Below are 16,463 nucleotides of genomic sequence, written 5' to 3'. Positions count from 1 at the left end.
GAAACTTTCCCAGCTGTGTCGAATTCGAACTGTTGCCTGTGACTGACTCTAATCCGCTAAGTTTTTGCATATGCAGTCAATCACGTGACACCACGTGAGAATTCAACCTTGTCAGAAAAGGTCTGGCGCCTTGAGAGAATACGGCTCCGCGTTACCACTCCGTTTTCTTCCCATATGTACACCTGCCCAATTTTTTACCAATATCACGGGAGCGTCGACCGTTTGGTCGATCAGCGCCGCAGGATGGAGTGATACGGCAAACTCGGCGAGAGTAGACGCATGCGCACTAAGCAAAGGCGGCTGCTGTCGTCGTCTGCTAGGCTGTTCCAAGAGTAGAGGGCCACCCCCGATTTTTGTTATTCGCTTATCACACTGCCTGTCATACTCGAAATTTTCTTCAAGACCAGGCACGTTGCGCCAACTGAAAACAGTTATCAGCGTTTGTGAATGCAAGGTTCATTCAGCGCAAGGTTCGTTCAGCAACGCTGATTACTGTTTTCCGTCGGCACCAAGAAACTGGTCTTGAAGAAAAATTTCGAGTATGGCTAGGCAGTGTGATAAGCGAATAACAAATATTGGGGGCGGTCCTCTGCTATAGGAACAGCCTAGCAGACGACGACAGCAGTGGCCTTTGCTCAGTGCGCATGCGGCTACTCTCGCCGAGTTAGCCGTATCACTCCATCACACGGCGCTGATCGACCGAACGGTCGAAGCTCCCGTGATATTGGTAAAAAATTGGGTGGGTGTACACACCGCCTCCTGACTTCCTCCTGCACTTTTTTACACAACGAAATGAAGTTGTTAGGCATGGCATTCACAGACGGTGTTTTTACCTCTAAACTTTTCATTATAGCGCATTCTTACATGAACGTATCCGCGCTCTTATAACACGGTGCGCGATTTATTTGTAACATGTTAAAGATGAAATTCTCAAGCTTGTTTATTACCGTGGTCATTCACAGCAATGTATTGTAAGCACACATTCGCTGATCGATGGTAGACCCTATTTAAACATGATTAAGTGCACACAAAATACACTACAAAGGCCCATTTGATGCTTAAATTTTTACGCTTGGAGTAAAGCGTACCAAGGGGTGCCGTAGTGAGCTCCCGGACCGAGTGACGTAAACTCAAGCAACGACAGTGCGGTAGTTTACTACATCAAGTACGCCGGTGCGACGCACAACTTTACAAAGAGCTAGAACATATACTTCGATGCAAGGGGGCCAGGTCGGCTACAAGCACTGCGCGATGATTTGCCTGGATACGTACTTGTACGCTCATTCCCAGCTTGGCACTCGCCGCTGCTCTCTGGGTAGTGTCGCCCCTCCCAGCGCCAGCTTGACGAGCGGCAGCCTGGCTCGCTGCATGCAACCAAGATGACAACAGAGTTGTTCAAACACGTCCACGACGGCCAAAGCGAGCAGGCGTGAATGGAGCAGCGTGCACGACATCGGCACCCAACCTGCGTATTCCTGCTGCAGGGCCCGCGCGAACGCTCTCGCAACAACTTGAGCTCCGACGACGATGACTTGCGCCAAGTACTTAGCCTGTAAGAGCGGGAGAGATTTCGGACAGTTTAGAAAGTTCGACGCAAAATGACCTCGGCAGGGAAGGTTAACCGGTACGGCGCCAGCATGTTACCGAGATAACCTGTTGCCATCAGAACGCTTGGCTGCAGAAACTTACAAGTGACTTACCATTTCCAATCTGCAATCTAAACTGGCGTTACAACATTAAGAAAACTAAGGTTAATAGACTGGCGCAACGCAACGATCTTATTGTGTGGTTACCCGTTCACTCTAAAACGGCCCACATGGGCAACGCCATTTTGCGTGATGCCGATAACGACGGGCAAGCGGGGCAAAAGTTATCAAACAAGACGCGCGTTTCCTCTATGCGACCTTTTGCGGCGAAGATGTTTCGTGTCCTTGTTGTCAGCGAAAAAAAAAGAAAGTATTCAAGCAAGATGATCATTCTAGAGATGGGCAAAACGGCTCCCTTGAGCGGCTCAGAAGGGCTCAGTTCACTGACGTGAACCGGCTCATTTGAACGTATCAGCGGTTCATTTATTCTGAATATAGTAAATGATGCTTAATTTAAGAAGGAGAACTCTTCCTTGTTATGGGAACTTTTCTTTTGTTAAAGCACCCGGTTTATTTGTACAGAAAAGAATTGGCTTCATCGTCATTAAAAAGTTTTTGTGTGTTACAAACATGCTTTCTACTAGTAGTGAACTGTGAGGTGAGGAACAAGTATTCTGGAAAACAGGATCCAAGAATTTAATTTTGGTTTATGAACAGGTTTATGCTTTGGTTTATGCTTTGCTCAGTTTATCCAAAGTGATACGTTTCCGCTTTTTCACACCGATAATAGATGACACAAAACTTTCACACAAGACCCAGCTGAGTCAGCTGATATGCCTCTACTGGTTTTACCAGAACAAGCCAACACAATTCATCTGGAGTGGCTCTCCCAAAGAACCGCTGTGAGCCGAGAACCACCGCTCCCAAAGAGCAGCTTAGAAGATCCGGCTTCGCGAAGAGCGGCTCTCCCAAAGAACCGCTGCTTAAAAAAAGTTTGGCTCAAAAGTTCCGGCTCACTTCTGACTCGACTGCCTGCTCACGTGACAGGAGCAAGGGAAGGCGCTGGAGGCAGCGCAGTTGTTTTTTCGCACCGATAATAGATGGCACAAACTCACCCCGAAGAACCGGCTTGGTCAGCGATCCGGATCTTTGGCTCAGTTGGCTCAGCGGCTCAGTTCACTCAGTGGCTCTGCTGTGGCCGAAAGCCGAGAGCTGAAACTGCTGCTTTCAAAGAGCGGCTCAAAAGATCCGGTTCACTCCTGACTCGGACTGTATGCTCATGCGACAGGAACAAGGGTAGGCACTAGAGGCAGGGCAATTACTTTCTCAAACTGATAATAGATGGTGCAAGACTCTCACCGAAAACCCGGATCATATGGCGATCTGGATCTTTGGCTCAGTTGGCTCTGCTGTGGTTCACTCAGTCCGATCTGGTTCGACACTGATCACTGAGCAGACGAGAAGATAGGCTCCCTCGCTCCCAAAAAACCGTCACTCACTTTTACTGAGCCACGTTCACTCAGTCCGATCTGGTTCGACACCGATCACTGAGCAGACGAGAAGATAGGCTCCCTCGCTCCCAAAAAACCGTCACTCACTTTTACTGAGCCACGGCTCACTCGCTCTTTAAAAAAGACTGGCTCAAAAAATTCATCTCGCTTCTGAGCGACACATCTCTAGATCATTCTCGTCTTGCACCCGGGGACAGCGTTACAGAACCAAGTTCACTGTAACCGCGTTCTGCGCCTCTCGCGAGCAATGATGAACGCGTGCTCAAGCAAACTTTCTAGCTCACACGTGTAAATTAAGTGCTCTGGTGGCTACCGAATACATTTCACCAAACACTATTAGGCCTCCTCGATTATTAGTCATGAATAATCTGCAGACTACCCGGAACGCAATCCAGCACCCTATTTTTGGGGCCATTGGTTCGAAGGCAGTCCTCAGACTCGTATGGTTGTATTCCGGGCCTGTCCTCCACTCCATGTGTTCCCTCGACTCGGCTGGGTGGAATAAAACCTCAATGCCCTTATATGCAAAAACCGATTTCAAGAACTCCTCAGCTAGAGGCTCAAGTAGAGGGGAGATTCATAATAGCATAGAGTTTCATAGAACCGTCCAGGACTGCTAAATCAAGGAGGGCCACCAATGAGCAGTTCATTCGCCTCTGCCTCACAGTGTAACCATAGTAATTGTGTGCTACTAATCTTCACCACCGATATTTTCAAGAAAAGACTGGAAATAGATTGATTCAAAAAGAACTTAACATGCATTGACATTGCAAAAATTGCATGTTCTTCAGTTTAAAATTTCCTGAAATGTGTGTTGCTTTTAATAAGTGCACTCTATGCTGATTGTAGATGAATGTCACTTTTTAGGAACGCAGGAAATAAGGATCAAAGAATTTGAAAAACCCCATTACCCAAAACTTTCCGGCTTTACAGGTTCCTCTTTGGCAACACACAATATTGCAATTATTGTTCCCCTAATTCTAACCAGCAACAAACCACCTCAGACCTTAATTTAAAAAAAAAAAAAAAAAAAAAAAAAACACACCCACCTGCTTTTAAACAAGACCTGCACATTTCGCAAGCCAATGGGGAAAGCCGAGGAAATGAAAGCTTTTCTACCCTCGCTCCTCCTACCCACAGCAGGTCCTTTTCGCCTCCTATCTTACATTCTACTCCACCATGAGGATGCAGCAGCCAAGCGCAAGATGGCATTGTATGAAGAGATTAGTTCCACTTGTTCACAAAACACAAACCTCATACACAGTGGTACGTACCTTACTACGGCAAGCCTATATCTATTGTAGGAAGAACTTGGTTAACATTTTCTAGGATGGCATCAAGACAGGATAATATGTCAGCACCTTAAAGTGCACAACAACATGGTAGAAAACTTTTCCTGCACTGCAAACTAGGAAGTGGTTGCAAGTACACACGTCAGTTCTTGCTACTGAGACAGGGCTTCAGAGTAGCAGTCATGTATGTGGTAATGTCCAGCAAGCAGACACACGCACACATTTATTCAAAAAAATATACATCCATAAAATTTCGAACGTCGTCAAGTTCGCTTCGAAAATACATTTTTCGCTTGTCTTGTATGATACACCGGTAGCACTTCACACGTGAAGCATGTTAGGTTCTGTACAAAAACACCTGTACACCGTGACCGTGCTCTTGTAAATAGAGCGGTTAATGATCCTTTTAGTTATCGTCTTCCGAGGAGTCTTCATCTTGCCTTGCCGCCCTCTGTTTCAGCTGAAGAGCAGAGGTGAAGCAACAACAGTTGTATGACTAAGAGGCACTTGAAAATGACACAAGGCAGGAACATAGCGATAATTACGCAGCAAACTACTTATATGCTGGCACTTTATCTAACCCTAATCTAAAAAATGTGATTAAAAGCGTTATGACACAGCCGTTCGAAGCTAGACGTTATCTAAAAAGGCGTAATCTTATGTTCCCTTACAATTGGCATTTCTTTCCTTTCAACTGTGGCCTAGTTGGATGAGTTGCTGCGAGTAGTGCTCAAGATTTCTGCATCTCAAGGTTGCTTCTAATTGCTGCACTCTCTTGAAGGTTCCCATGTGCCTCAAGACTGCTCACATATTCCTGAAGGATCGCTTTTCCCGTCTGTTTAGCGGTGCGCTTTGCGATCCCTTTCAGGCCTAAACCTCGGACAGCAGCGGTGGCCGCGGTGACATTGGTGACCGAGTTCATGGCATTGTCCACCACTTGAGCGGCATCCGTCCCGTACCTGGGGAGAAGAAAAACAAGGCAGTGAGGATTTCCCACGGGGATGTGAAGCTACACTAATGAAATTAATTAGGGTGTCACAAGAAAAGTTGGTACCTACGAAAATGCAGCTTCGTGTGCTTAGGGGATATACAGTAGAACCCCGCTCTTAAGTTCCTCAGTGCTGCGTTTTCCCAGCTGCTATGTTGTTTTTGCCTAGTCGTGGCTCAGCTCGCATAGAGTCCCATGTATTAAAATCCTCACTGTTACATCATGGCTCACAGTGCGTTTCCGGATCATTCATCGTAATCTGACACTCCTTACGCATGGGCAACTGGGCAACATGCGCGGACCGCCATTTTGACGTTTGACGAGCCTTGGCCAGACTTGGCTACAGAACTGACTGCATGAAGCCGCACATGGGTGTGATTCGTCACCACTAGATGGCCCTATGCTACTCTCTGCTCTCACCATCATTGCTGCGCTTACAACGGAAGTTTCCCTTCGAAATGCCGGAAGTGCCTGTTTGCCACAAAGAACCACTGCAAGAATTGCACACGCTCTCGTCGTCATTCTGTGCTTCAAGCTTTAAGAACACTGTTGAACTTGCAACCGCAGGCTTTGTTGTGCCTTGATGGTGTCATGAAAACGGGAGACGCTTTCCTTTAGGAAAAGCTTGGCGTACTAAACGAAGTAGACAAGAAGCCAGCGCAGAAGAGAGTCGACATCGCTAGGGACTTTGCATTGCCACGCGTGGCGTTTTTCGGCGATCGCAAAAAGATGCAGTCCTACATCATCGAGTTTAAGGTTTGAAAGCCAAAGTTGTAGAAATACATGGTTGTAAGTCCAAGCTGCACTGTTTTAGTTCATTTTTAAAGGTTTCCTCACTGCTGCGTTTTCCTGGTTGTCAAGTTTCGTTTTCCTGGTCCGGTGAAAAACGTACAAATGGGGTTCCTCTGTATATGACAACGAAATTCAGTGGATATCTACCTAAACATATGGTAAAACTGCAGCTTTTCCTCAAGGGATATTTGACAGCAAAATTAAGTTTATATACAAACTACGACGGAATATCTGACCATGAAATTCGCTTGACATGTACCTAAACATATGGTAAAACTGGAGCTTTATGTGCCTGTTGGACATCAAATAAATAAAAGAATCTAAAAATTAAAGAAAATACGAAGAGCAAAACTTGCACAGAAAACTGTGTATTTTCACCTTATCGGCCCTTAAGTATGGATAAACGCATTCGCGTGCCTAAGTTCTCAAGGCTGGTTCTGCACCACTAAAAGCATTTCATGCCAGAAACTGTTGTTACGCAGCTGAAGCAACGTCTTACTTGTGGCCCACCACTTGTACTGTTTCGTCAACAAGGCTGCTGGCAAGAATTCTGGATGCATTCTCCAGGCCCACGTACACATTGGCCAAACCTAATCAAAGATGTGAGAAAAAGCAACAGTGTTACAAAAAGGCAAAAAGCACAACTACACACACACAAACAAAGACAGACACGAGCAACAAAATATACAATTCTTTGTCTTGTGCGTGCAGCACAAGGCGTTTAAAAAATTCCAGATGGACAAGTGTTTTTATAAAAGTACTTTTATATCGATAAAAAACTTCAATCTTTTTGCCATGAAATTAGTTACTGTTTTTGCAGTCACACCTTTCGCACTTTTTCGTATGCCAAGACAAGTGAGAGTGGAACACTTCCCAGCATTCCCAAGCTGCCACACTGGTTGGCTCGCCTGAACACAGCACCAGATTTACTTCTAATATATTTTAGCATGAATCTTAAGCTTTACGCAGCCCTTGCCATAGAATCAGGCCCAGGCTCTGGAATAAGCTCAAGCCCGTGTGAGCACCAGATTCCAAGTAATAAAAGTGCCGAGTAAAAATTGCTATCCCATAACGGCGCAATGCAAAATGTGTGAATCAAGTTTAAATCACAACTGCAAGGCACATTATTGTAGACGTTCAAAGTTAGTTCAGATTGGTATCGTACCAACACACCACAAGGTGTTTGCAACTTTGCTCAGGCCATTTTACAATAATCGCGTGCCTTTAAAATTTCCTCTGAACACACTATTTTCTTTTATACTGGCATACCCGTGCAGATAACTGGACGTTCTGGGAAAGAAAAGTGCTACGAAGATTCAAGGTGGTCAGTAAAGAAGTAGACGAAATGTACCAATTTCAAACATTTTTATGGAAAAAAAAAAAAAAAAACTGTTTGCACTTGCGTGTTCACAGCAGCACAGGTCATTAGGAACAGTGAAAATGCATGACAATACGTAACAACGACAAGCAAACAGCTCTGCAAGTTTTTCAGGGACACTTAACCTTAGTGCCTTCGTTTAACTCTCCTAACTACTTACTAAGCAGAAAACTTGAAGCCTTAGCTTATTTGAGAGAGAGAGAGAGAGAGAGAGAGAGAGAGAGAGAGAGAGAGAGAGATCATGCACTGATCGCTGTTGCCTCACAAGCTACCACAATAATGTCACACAATTTCTAATGTGGTTCAACGCTACCCCAGTCTCAAAAATTTCAATTTTTCCCCTAGATTAAAAGTTGATGTCGATTCTTTTATCAACCAGATTTAGGGGAAATCCCCAAAGTGGAGTAAGTTTCCGCAAAGGAAAAATTTGACATCCACCTGGAATGCAGCCGTATGGTTAAAAAAGGAAAGCTCTACAGCTTTCTCAGAAACTGCAGCAAAAGAAAAATTCATCCCAGTCCAGCTTTCCTCTGAAGCCGAATGACTGCACTTCAGGCGAATGTCAAATTTTCCTCCACACTAATTTTTCCTTTGTTCATGCACAGTTCATGTAAGTCACGTGCACTCTCAATCCGCTAGATTAGGCCATCAGTGTGTCATCACAGCCGACCAAACCAGGCCATAGGAGAGTGCGGTTTGAGGGAAGTAGTACTCCAAGTGGTCTCCTTTAACTCTTTCGCTACCGCAGAAAATTGACCAATTTTGGGGGGTCCAAGAAAACATTTTTTTTTTTCTGCTAAAAAATTATTTAGGCACTAATTGCAGGAGCACAAAATGCAGATTATTTAACGGCCTTTCCAATAACATCAGTTTTTTAAAGGTTTTCATATATCATAGTTGTGAAAAAAAATATCAAAATCAAAAGTTTTGTCAAGTTGTCGAAAAAAATGATAAAAAAGGAGTTGTGTATATCAAACCACCGGTAGTAGAAAAAAATTAGAATATACATTTTGCAGGGAAACATTTCAAAAACACACCCTAAAAAAAATGTCGACTTGCGCGGAACAGTTTTTCAGATATAAAAAAAAAATGTTAGCACGCACGGTGCTCGTGTCATGCGGTGAAGCCCAACCTCTAATTCAAACTGTGCAATTTTGGGTGGTTCCTTGGAATAAATCTGGCGGTTTGACGTTATCAGAGGCACCAATTTGCCCCCACATAACGTAAAAACATCTTGCCAATGGCTGACTTTGCATTTACAGCGAGCACAATATTTGGGACAAGCACGCGATGCAGAAAAAAACATGCATGAAGTTGAAAACGGAACGCCGTGGCTGATGTTTGTTGTCGTTCACGGTCAGTTATCTCTCAAAACATAAAGCTGAGCTTTATTATCATCTTCTTACTCGCAATTGTAGCCTTGCTCGCAAAAATGAGGTACGATGAGCTAGAATCGTCCCCTGCGATCTTTGGCCGAGTAGCAGTCGCGCGCTAAAAAAGATCAGCACAACGAGCCTCCTCTATTGCAGCGCCACCTAACATTTTTCAAATGAAACAGTACAAAAACTTATCAGAGACTCCGTCCGAATAGACAGTTCAACTAAGCAGCAACATTAGACACCCGGATATACCCTCGCATGAAAACGAAACTGGAAGGCGAACAGCTGGCAGTGTAAGGCCGGTTTGAAGCGCTGTCCTCGGCGGAACAGATATCTGGCGACTGGGTGTGACCTTTTGACTTGCATCTGAAGTTCTTATCGCAGAAATCGGGTTAGGGTGGGGGGAAATGAGGAGCAACGTGCTTTGTTCGAGGATCAGTCGCGGACGCTTCAGGCGCCATGGCAGTTAGCCTTGAAGTTGGGTAACTGCGTAGTTGCGCTAAATATGAATTTCGCGATGCAGAAACGAAACCGAAACTGTTGTAAACTGTTTGGGAATGGTCCTGGGGTAAGTAGAACTACCAGAGTACTTAGGACAACTTGCGCAAAGGCAATAAAACTGCCTAAAATCATAAAGTAGCTTTGCAACCAGGCACTGCTTGACATTTTCAGCCGATTTCTGGGATTATTACTGTCAGAGCGTGAACCTGACGATTGAAAATCGTTTGCTAGTTCCCCATTCACGCCCTGATAGCAAAAAACAAGCGCTGGTGCAGAGTAATTACGAGTTGCACGCATTCTTCGTTGGTAGCCTTGAGGCGCGATGACCACGCCCCTTTTCCACAACCAGGTGCTTCAAAAGCGTGTCAAAAATCACGTTTCCGTTGCAAAAATGAAAACAAAACTGATTTTGAAAGGCCATTTTCTGATCTAACTCCGAAAAGCTTTACTTGTTCGAGAAACGCCTGGAACGCTATGAAAAGGCGCTCCCAAAAGTATCGATCAAATTGATCGATTTTGATAGGCGCGGTAGCGAAAGAGTTAAGGAAGTGGGGGGGAGATAAAGTGTACACGGGCTGGGAAAAAAAAACTGAAGAGGTAACTTTTCACATTAAGTTGATACAGTAATTGGGAAACAAGGTTTGCAACCCACTTCAGGGTCTCTTTATAACGAGGAGGCCTATTTTTGCCCCCGGTCACTTGCCTTGCAGGCCGCCCTTGGCGATGACAATGGCATCCTGCATTTTGCTCGAGCTCTCAGCGGGCGGAGGCAGGCCAGCGATGCAGGAGTCGCACGACACATTCATGGCCACCAGCTGTGCCACCGTCACCGTCAGGTCACCCACCTTGGTGGCTGCAGTACACCACACATACACACACAGCTTGATTTAAAAGCACGGTAGACAGTTAAACACAAGGCACCAAGCTAAATGTATGCCAAAAACTGTGGTTGGTTCCTCTGTCATAGGAATCGGTAAAGCACGAAAGTGAAATGTGCAGCGAAATCTGCAGCGAAAGGAGCATGATTTGCAGGATGGTGGCTGTCTTGTCGCTGTGCCTGGCGAGCGACGTCCTGCTAGCGCGTCGCTTCAGTCCTGCTCCGTGGCATATACGGCAGACGGTTGTGTTGCAACGAGCTCAGCTTGTGGATCGCGAAAGGCAGAATTTGTAGCTCAACCGTGCACGCGCAAACGTGTTCCCCTACCCGCTGGCGTTTCTCTTCGCATCAAATCAGTCGGCGTTCGCACCATACGCCCGTCGGCGTCGCTATGACGCAGCTTACGCCAACTGTCAGCGCTTGTTAGCATCATGATGCACTACTTCGCTTCACCTCTCCTAAACAGCAGCACCATCCACTTCAATGAAACTTTTTTTGGCGTTTCTCATGTGTTCGTTGTGCTGGAGTAATTCCCGTGACAGATGTGACGTCATTGAAATCTTGGTGTATCCGGGAATACAACACTTCCGTGTTAAAATAAGTTCAGTAGCTTGCAGAAAGAAAGGTCGTTACAGAGACACTAAATGCTGGATACCTTTTCATTTCGGCTAAAAGATCACACTTCTTGTAGCTTTGCCAGCTTATATTTTATGAAAAATGCATTGTTTGTTTAGACAAACAATTACAGCTCTCCCTTTCCCTCTGATTTTGTCCCTACGCAAAACAGTAGGGCATAAAACCCAGCTGCGCATAACCAGCATGACTTACTTTGTTGGCTTCATCTAGCAGGAATTCCATTGCCGTTATGAGGTCACTAGCATTGCAGCAGGGGTTTCAATAGCAACTCTGTCATTTTTTTTATTTGATTAGACAGCTACTTCATTGCTTAGCCCATCACACACAGACTGTGGCAGTTACCGTATTTACACGATTGTAAGTCGACTCGAAGTAGGTCGACCCCCAAAATTTCATCTCTCTCTCTCTCTCTCTCACAAAAAAAAAAAAAAAAAAAGCTAGTGCCGCCTAGAAAATCGTATCACAAAGAGAAGCGCTTCCGTCAACCCACACGGCGGTTCTACCATTATGATTGATCCTCCCACAAGAGCCATGCGCTCGCGGTATGCGCGGTACATTATTAAAAAAAGAAAAGCTTTTGTATAAGCACCCGGAACAACCATGCGCTGTGGGTTGAGCAGGAAGAACACATTCGCTGCGAGATTACAACAACTGAAGCAATGAGCAGCGGCCACTGCCGCGCGATACCAAAACAAGCAACATGGTGGCTGACGAAAGCGGCTGCGCGTGATTACTTTTGAGCGACTAACCTCCCACCATCGCGTTCGGAAGTGTACTGAACAATGTGGTATGATTGTGGCTACGTTAGCGCCGCGCATTTAATCAAGGGATTCGCTAATACTCATTTTGTTTATTAGAGACGAATAAAACGCTTCTTGATGCGTTTTTGCACGCGATTCGTGCGCGTCGGCGTTGCGCAGGCGATTTTTTCCCGCCCGCTACGGCGACTCCGCGCGCGCGGAAGCTTCTACTACTTTTATGACGTGTGACGAGCACGGCAGTGGGAAAAGCCTGACGACTTGCCGCAATGGGGAGGTGTGCTCTTCATGGCGGCAGTTTGAAAGCGCTCAGGACAGCCAGCTGGCGCCGCCGGAGATGTTTAGGCTTACCACAGTGGCGGATATTTAAATGGCGCTTTCCCTAGCGGCGCGGATGATGCTTTATAGTGTCGTTTTCAACCACATTATCAGCTCCTTTCCTGCACAAACGTTTGTGCCTTCAGTGATATCTTAAAGAGCGGTTAGAAGCGGTCGCTGGAGCTACGCGCACCTCTTCGCGGCTGATGACGCCGCCATGTTGCCGCCCCCGATTGCGTAGCGCACAGCTTACGGGTGGTATTCGCAGCAGCGTCAGCGCGGCTGTGTCGTGCGTGCTGCGTTTTCGCAAGCAGAAGACGCCCCATGCGGTTCACACTTTAGACCATAACCATGGGAACGAGGGTGCAAAGCTGTCCCCACCTCGTAGCACCCCCGATTTCTTGTTTCTCTTTCCGTTACTAGCGGATACATATGCAGTTCGATTTCGATTCTAAGTCGACCCCCCAACATTGGATTGTCAAATTTGAAAAAAAGGGGTCGACCTACAATCGTGTGAATATGGTAAAGATTGAATGCGAAGTTGGGAGAAATGGGTGAGTGGTTATGAACCATGCACTAGAACTGAGTAACAGAGATGGATGGGCCCAGCAATTAATTTCTGCTTGAACACCTCACAAGTCAAACATTAAAGCATGATGTTGCCTGTAATTTCTGATCTCAACTGACCAGGTATGTACGAGCACAATTACTGCACAATGTTTGCAGCTTTGTGGAGCAGCATACCTGCGAGATTTCATGCACTATTTGACCTACACTTGTACACTCCTTAAAGAGCCCATATATTAAAACGCTTACAAAACTTGCTTGCAAACAAACTCCTGAGCAACAAGAACAAAAGTTTTCTGCACAAATTTCACTGGTTATATATACAGCCGATCAAGTGCAGTGCATTACCGTACTCTTGTGTACCACTGCTGCAGAAAGATGTCTTGAAAGTCTGTGTGCTACAATTTTCCTTTTGTTGTAATACAGCTGCTTCGACATATTTTTAAAAATGAAATCACATCTGGTTTCAGCAGCCACTGAGCTGATTTGAATGAAATTAGTTGCTTTGTTGGTTACACTTCTTTGATCAAAAGAATGCACAATGAACTGAATGTTGGTCCCACACTGGCTCCAGTACCCAATGCAATATGTAATTGTCTGCCGGGTTTCCATGCCCGGATACAGCGGCGAAATTAGAAGTTTTCACCACAGTAGTGTGTCGCGGTTTGCTCCTCGACCATGAGACCATGTGCCTGCTCCACTGAGGGGACCAACCGACTCACCGACGTACTCGCTGACGTTGCGCACGGATCCCGTGACGGTGCGCAGGATCTCCAACCCCTGCTTGACTCGGGGGTCCACCTTGATGGGCTCCGGGTCCGGCCGAAGGTACTGCTTTAGCCTCGCTGTGCCCATCTTCAGCGCCTCGCTCGTCGCCTGGGCACCCTTCGTCAGACCTTTGGACAGGGCCTCCGAGCCTGCACACAGGGACAACAACAACTTGTTTGTGCAGTGCGGTACGGATACATGTATGTTCACCCAAACTGGAGCCTAAGAAAAAAATAAGCAAACACGAAAAAGAGAAGAGACAACATACACACTGGGTGTTGTCTTTTTTGAGTTTGCGTCTTTTTTCACCGGTTTTTCCCAGCCTACAATACGAACCAACTGGCCCAGCAAGCAGCACTCTCCAGGAAGGGATGCAGGTTGCACCATGCTTATACACATTTAACGCAGTAATCCGAACTCTACTTTATTTCGAGGAATTTTTCAGCCCATTTTAAGTTCACCAACACCACTGCGGCATACTTTGCTTCGCTGTACTGGTTATAGTGGCTGGAGAAAGCTGTGCGACTTGATTGCATTGTGTAGTATAGTTCGCCAAGAGGTTTCTTCAATATTAGCCCTGTTACCTCACTGGAATCATTTCATAAAGCAACTTTTTTGTTTTCCTAGTTTTTACTCTCAGCTCCTTCTCCAACATTTGAGGAGGCAGCAGCAAAAGATGCACGGGCACAAATATAAGGAAATGACTTTTTTTTTTTTCAGCAGACCGCTGTTCTTAGCTAGCATACAGTCAACTGACATAAATAAAATGGAAGAAAAAAAAAATGAGTTAAAATAAATAGAAATAAAAGAAAACAACCTATTCTACTATTGGGGAAAATGAATGTTTGATCAGCAGCTGCTTTTTTGGTAGAAAACACCTGTTTCCCGTAGTATAGTGGCTCGGCCAGAACAATAACTTCTGCAATATGTGAGATATGGGGACAAAGGAACAAAGGATATGGAGTGCTTGGAAAACATTATGAGCTACACGTGAATAGAAGGAACAGTGTGCTCTAATTTAGCAGTGGCCAGAATCATTAGGTCAGCTGTCCAAAATATTGTGGTGGCAAAATGTGAAGCCCTGCAAAAAACATGGCTGGGAAGCTCCAGGCTCATTGCCCAGGTAACAAGTGAGAAAGGATGTTGACATGTGGTTGATAAAAAGTGCGGTGGCCACAGGGGATGCGCTTCACGTTGCAGCACAACTTTCTGGGAATTCGCCAAACAAAATTTTTTTTTTATTAGAACAGACTACACATATTTGCCAAAGATTACATATGCGTTGTTGGGTAAAACCAGATTTTACCAGATTCTTACACCCCGAACATGTTTCGGGAAATTCGAGCTAAACCCGAATTCACCCCGAATGGACCTTTTCAAAGGAGCGATCTGCGCAACTGTGGTCTGACGTTCCGCTGTTCTCAACCAGTACCTGCTGGAAGCAAGCGCACAAACACACCTTCCGAACTCATTGAGTATTGGAACGACTCTAGCACCCGCAACCCCAGGCCGGCAAATACTACCCTGACATTGTTGTGCCTAACTAATGGAAGCTGTGCTGTCGAGAGAACCTTCTCCCAGTTGAGGTACGTTCAGCGATCAGACAGGCCTTGAATGAAGGCCGACAAGTTGCGCAAGGAGATCACAATTATTTCAGTAAACAAGAATGAGGGAACAATCGATGACCAGCTTTTTGTGAATAAGATGTTTCCTTTGCTAGAAGTTATCGATGCAATCTACTGTCATTACTTATTCATTTCCATACAATTGCCACATTTTAAAGAGCACTTTGAAGAGAACCCTGAAGTACCTCCAATTACCAGCTTGAAATAAACACCAATTTTGACATGTTAGAGTTAAGAAGCTTGTGATAACCTATAAAATAAACTTAGTGTATTAAAATAAACTTAGTACACCTATCAATGGAACTCAAAACAACCCGAATTTCAGAATTGTTTCACAAAAACACCGGATTTCTCCCCGAATATCAGTTCGAAAAATAGCACCCAATTTTTACCCCCGAAAACGAACCACTCTACAGCTCAAAGGGCGAATCAGACAAAAGTAGGTAACCACAACAAAAGAAAAAAAAAACTATAAACTAGCTAACTAAATGGCGATAAGAATTTTGTGCAATGTCAATAAGTAATTTAAGCCTACCACTGCTGCTCAGTGGCTAAGGCTGCTGACTCCAAGGATGCAGGTTCAACCTGGCCGCAGTGGCCGTCTTACCGATGAAGGTGACAAATTAGAACGCCTACTTATTAGGATATTGGCTCACGTTAAAGATTCCTAGGCGGTCAAAATCAATCCGTAGCCCTCCGCTACGGCATGCTTCATAGCCCAGACGCATAAAACTTTGGTGCATAAATCTTCCAAATTTATCATTTACCGTATTTACTCGCGTAATCCTCGCACTCGCGTAATCCTCGCACCCCTAATGTGAGCCACCAAAACTTGGATTTTTTGGTTCCTCGCATAATCCTCGCACCCCCAACTTTGCAGCGGCGAAAGTTGCCTGCTCGCGAAACCCGCATGGTGCACGCGCTCTCCAGGAGAACGCGCGCCCTCCCCCGCCGCCTCTCCGTTCGGCGGAGAGCGCTGTGTATCCAAGGCCATCCAGGCACCCTAACAACCCTAGCAGCGTGTTAGGGCGCCTGTTAAACAGGCGCCCTAACACGCTGCTCACACTGTCCTTGAGCCGGTTTCGCGTGCGCGCAACTAGACGGCGTTCGCGCAGCCCGCTGTCGTGTCGTCGTCGTGGTACCGTCACTCGCGTCAACGGTGGATAGCTCGCTGCCATTTTGAGAACTTTTTGATCTCTTTGTTGTGTGCTTGGTGCCGCTTTCAAATTGAAAGCGATAGAGTACGCGATCGAACACGGCAACCGCGCCGCAGGCAGGCACTTCGGCGTCACCGACTTCAATGTGCGTTACTGCAGGGGTAGGGGACGCACATGACGACTACGAGATAGGGCGCGCGCCAGAAAGCAAAGGCGGCAATTTCATGATCGCTGATCGACGAGAGACTGCTTACGGTGTAAATAATAATAAAAAAAAAAGCTGCTGTTGGCAACACTGAGCTTACATATACAAAAAACGACCGCTACATT

General features: G+C 45.7%; 1 protein-coding gene across 2 annotated transcripts in view; it reads right to left on the bottom strand.

Annotated features, from left to right (window-relative positions):
• LOC144174579 (spartin-like) overlaps positions 1-16,463 on the bottom strand; it is a 34,966-nt gene that overhangs the window by 9,825 nt on the left and 8,678 nt on the right. Inside the window, exons 5-10 of one of the 2 annotated variants that reach the window (XM_077703352.1) lie at positions 13,306-13,500; positions 10,131-10,280; positions 6,669-6,759; positions 5,198-5,348; positions 1,466-1,550; positions 1,273-1,364 (exon numbers count right to left, since the gene is read on the bottom strand). In XM_077703352.1, the coding sequence (XP_077559478.1) occupies positions 1,273-1,364; positions 1,466-1,550; positions 5,198-5,348; positions 6,669-6,759; positions 10,131-10,280; positions 13,306-13,500 (764 nt within the window). Of the gene's footprint in view, positions 1-1,272; positions 1,365-1,465; positions 1,551-4,563; positions 4,850-5,197; positions 5,349-6,668; positions 6,760-10,130; positions 10,281-13,305; positions 13,501-16,463 lie in introns of those variants that run through there. The other variant, XM_077703351.1, reaches the window with a different exon arrangement.

The sequence above is a fragment of the Haemaphysalis longicornis genome, unplaced genomic scaffold (genome assembly GCF_048455015.1).
Source record: "Haemaphysalis longicornis isolate Haplotype H1 unplaced genomic scaffold, Haemaphysalis longicornis Haplotype H1 scaffold_3, whole genome shotgun sequence".
Classification (NCBI taxonomy): Eukaryota; Metazoa; Arthropoda; class Arachnida; order Ixodida; family Ixodidae; genus Haemaphysalis; species Haemaphysalis longicornis.
This window is presented reverse-complemented; position numbering and strand designations above follow the sequence as displayed.